This window comes from Propithecus coquereli, unplaced genomic scaffold (assembly GCF_000956105.1).
Source record: "Propithecus coquereli isolate 6110/MARCELLA unplaced genomic scaffold, Pcoq_1.0 Scaffold98, whole genome shotgun sequence".
Classification (NCBI taxonomy): domain Eukaryota; kingdom Metazoa; phylum Chordata; class Mammalia; order Primates; family Indriidae; genus Propithecus; species Propithecus coquereli.
In genome coordinates, this window is record NW_012156173.1 from 1,604,575 (window position 1) to 1,607,281 (window position 2,707).

Below are 2,707 nucleotides of genomic sequence, written 5' to 3' on the forward strand. Positions count from 1 at the left end.
ATTTATTACAAGGAATTCACAAATTCATTACTGTTGGAATGAGACTAAATATTTAAGTACACGTGGTTTTTAGTTTCAGTTATACTTTGTTTTATTGCCCTTTATTATACTGCATTTTACAGATGTTACAAATTGAAGGTTCGTGGCAACCCTGTGTCAAGCAAGACTATGAGCACCATTTTTCCAATAGCATGTCTCTATGTCACATTTTAGTAATTCTCACAACATTTCAAACTTTTAAATTGTTATATCTGTTCTGGTGGTCTGTGATCAGTGATCTTTGAGGTTACTATTTTAATTGTTTTGGGGTGCCACAAACCATGCTCATATAAGATGGTGAATTTAATCAATAAATGTTGTATGTGTTCTGATTGCCCCACTGACTGGCTGTTCTTGTCTCCCTGCCTCTCTTCTGGCATCCCTATTCCCAGGAGACACAACAATATTGAAATTAGGCCAATTAATTACCCTACAATGGCCTCTAAGTGTTCAAGTGAAAGGAAGAGTTGCAGGTCTCTCACTTTAAATCAAAAGCCAGAAATGATTGAGCTTAGTGAGGAAGGCATACTAAAAGCCAAGACAGGTCAAGAGCTAGGTCTCTGTGCCAAATAGTTAGCCAAGTTGTGAATGCAAGGGAAAAATTCTTGAAGGAAATAAAAATTGTTACTTCAGTGATCACGTGAATGATAAGAAAATGAAGCAGCCTTATTGTTGATATGAAGGGAGTTTTAGTGGTCTGTATAGATGATTAAACCCATCACGACATTCCCTTAAGCCAAAGCCTAATTCAGAGCAAGGCCTTAACTCTCCTCAATTCTGCGAAGGCTTAGAGATGTGAGGAAGCTTCAGAAGAAAAGTTGGAATCTGGCAGAGGTTGGTTCATGAGATTTAAGGAAAGAAGCCGTCTCCGTGACATAAAAGTGCAAGGTGAAGCAGCAAGTGCTTATGTTAATAGAAGCTGCAGCAAATTATCCAGAAGATCTAGCTAAGATCATTGATGAAGGTGGCTACGCTAAATAACAGATTTTCAATGTAGAGAAACAGCCTTCTATTGGAAGAAGATGCTATCTAGGACTTCCTTGCTACAGAGGGGAAGTCAATGTCTGGCTTCAATATTTCAAAAGACAGGCTGACTCTCTTGTTAGGAGCCAATGTAGCTGGTGACTTTAAGTTGAAGTCAATGCTCATTTACCATTCTGAAAATCCTAGAGGCCCTAAGAATTATACTAAATCTACTCTTCCTGTTCTCTACAAATGGAACAACAAAGCCTGGATGACAGCACATCTGTTGATATCATGGTTCACTGAGTATTTTAAGCCCACCGTTGAGACTTACCGCTCAGAAAAAAAGATTCTTTTCAAAATATTACTTCTCATTGACAATGAACCTGGTCATCCAAAAAGAGCTCTTATGGAGATCTATAAGGAGTGATTAGGGTAAGATTATATGGAGATTAATGTTGTTTTCATTCCTGCTAATACAACATCCATTCTGCAGCCCATACATCAAGGAGTAAATTTGACTTTCCAGTCTTACCAGTTAAGAGATACATTTTGTAAGGTTATAGCTGCCATCTTGATTCCTCTGAAGGATCTGGGCAAAGTAAACTGAAATCTTTCCGGAAAGGATTCACCGTTCTAGATACCATTAAGGACATTGGTGATTCATGGGAGGAGGTCAAAATATCAATGTTAAGAGCAACTTGGAAGAAGTTGATTTCAACCCTCACGGATGACTTTGAGGGATTTAAGACTTCCGTGGAGGCAGTAACTGCAGATGTGGTGGAAATAGCAAGAGAACTAGAATTAGAAGTGGAGCCTGACGATGGGACTGAATTGTTGCAATCTCATAATAAAACTTTCATGGATGAGGAGTTACTTGTTAGGGATGAGCAAAGAAGTTGGTTTCTTGAGATTGAATCTACTCCTGGTGAAGATGCTATACAATATTCCTCATATGCAGTTCTGGGGGCCTATACTGAGCTCATATTAGACAAAGATAACCAAACATGAACTGGCAACTCTTCACATTCTGAAACACTCTGGCTGCATGAGAGACATCAGAACTTTGTTCTAATCCCTTGCATCTTGGGGGAATCTGCACACTCATCAGCTGCCAGCATGTGTTTGCCTGGAAGTTACAAAAATATTGGCTTATGAAAGAAGTAATGAAAAATGAAAAAGGAGGAAAACAAGATGCCTGGAAAAGATACCAAAATAGGCAAGAGATAACCCGACAAAAATATATTTGCAATAAATATGTTTCTCTTTCCTCTTCCATTCATTCTGTCAACTCTCCTTGCTCTCCCATTTGCTATATACTTTTCAAATTTTGTTTTTGTAAATTGTTTCATAGTTTCTTTTACTGTTCTTATATAAATTGAGCATGAGATACTAGTGGCACAGACTTGTTAATGTACATGAGATATTGTGGTTTAAGAGATATAAGGAAATGAGGAAACAGAAAAAATTTCATTTCCGTTATGTTTTTTCTGTTTTTCCCCTCTTCTTTCTCAAAAACCGTCATGAGGGAGAGAAAGTTCCTTTGTAGTTCTATTTCTCATTTCCTCATTTTTCTTTTACATGGATGCCAATGTGATTTGTGTTTTTACAGTTTTAAAATATGCCATACAGTTACAGTAGTAATTATTGAAGAAACAAAATTTTATTCCAATTTTTGAGTCTCTCAAGTAGGGGGGCCACAGTG

The 2,707-nt window shown here is 37.5% G+C and overlaps 1 protein-coding gene across 1 annotated transcript in view; it reads left to right on the plus strand.

The window, feature by feature from the left end:
* ENPP3 (ectonucleotide pyrophosphatase/phosphodiesterase 3) overlaps positions 1 to 2,707 on the plus strand; it is a 75,213-nt gene that overhangs the window by 44,258 nt on the left and 28,248 nt on the right. The window contains exon 12 of the mRNA XM_012665169.1: positions 2,635 to 2,642. Within this exon, the coding sequence (XP_012520623.1) occupies positions 2,635 to 2,642 (8 nt within the window). The remainder of the gene's footprint in view (positions 1 to 2,634; positions 2,643 to 2,707) is intronic.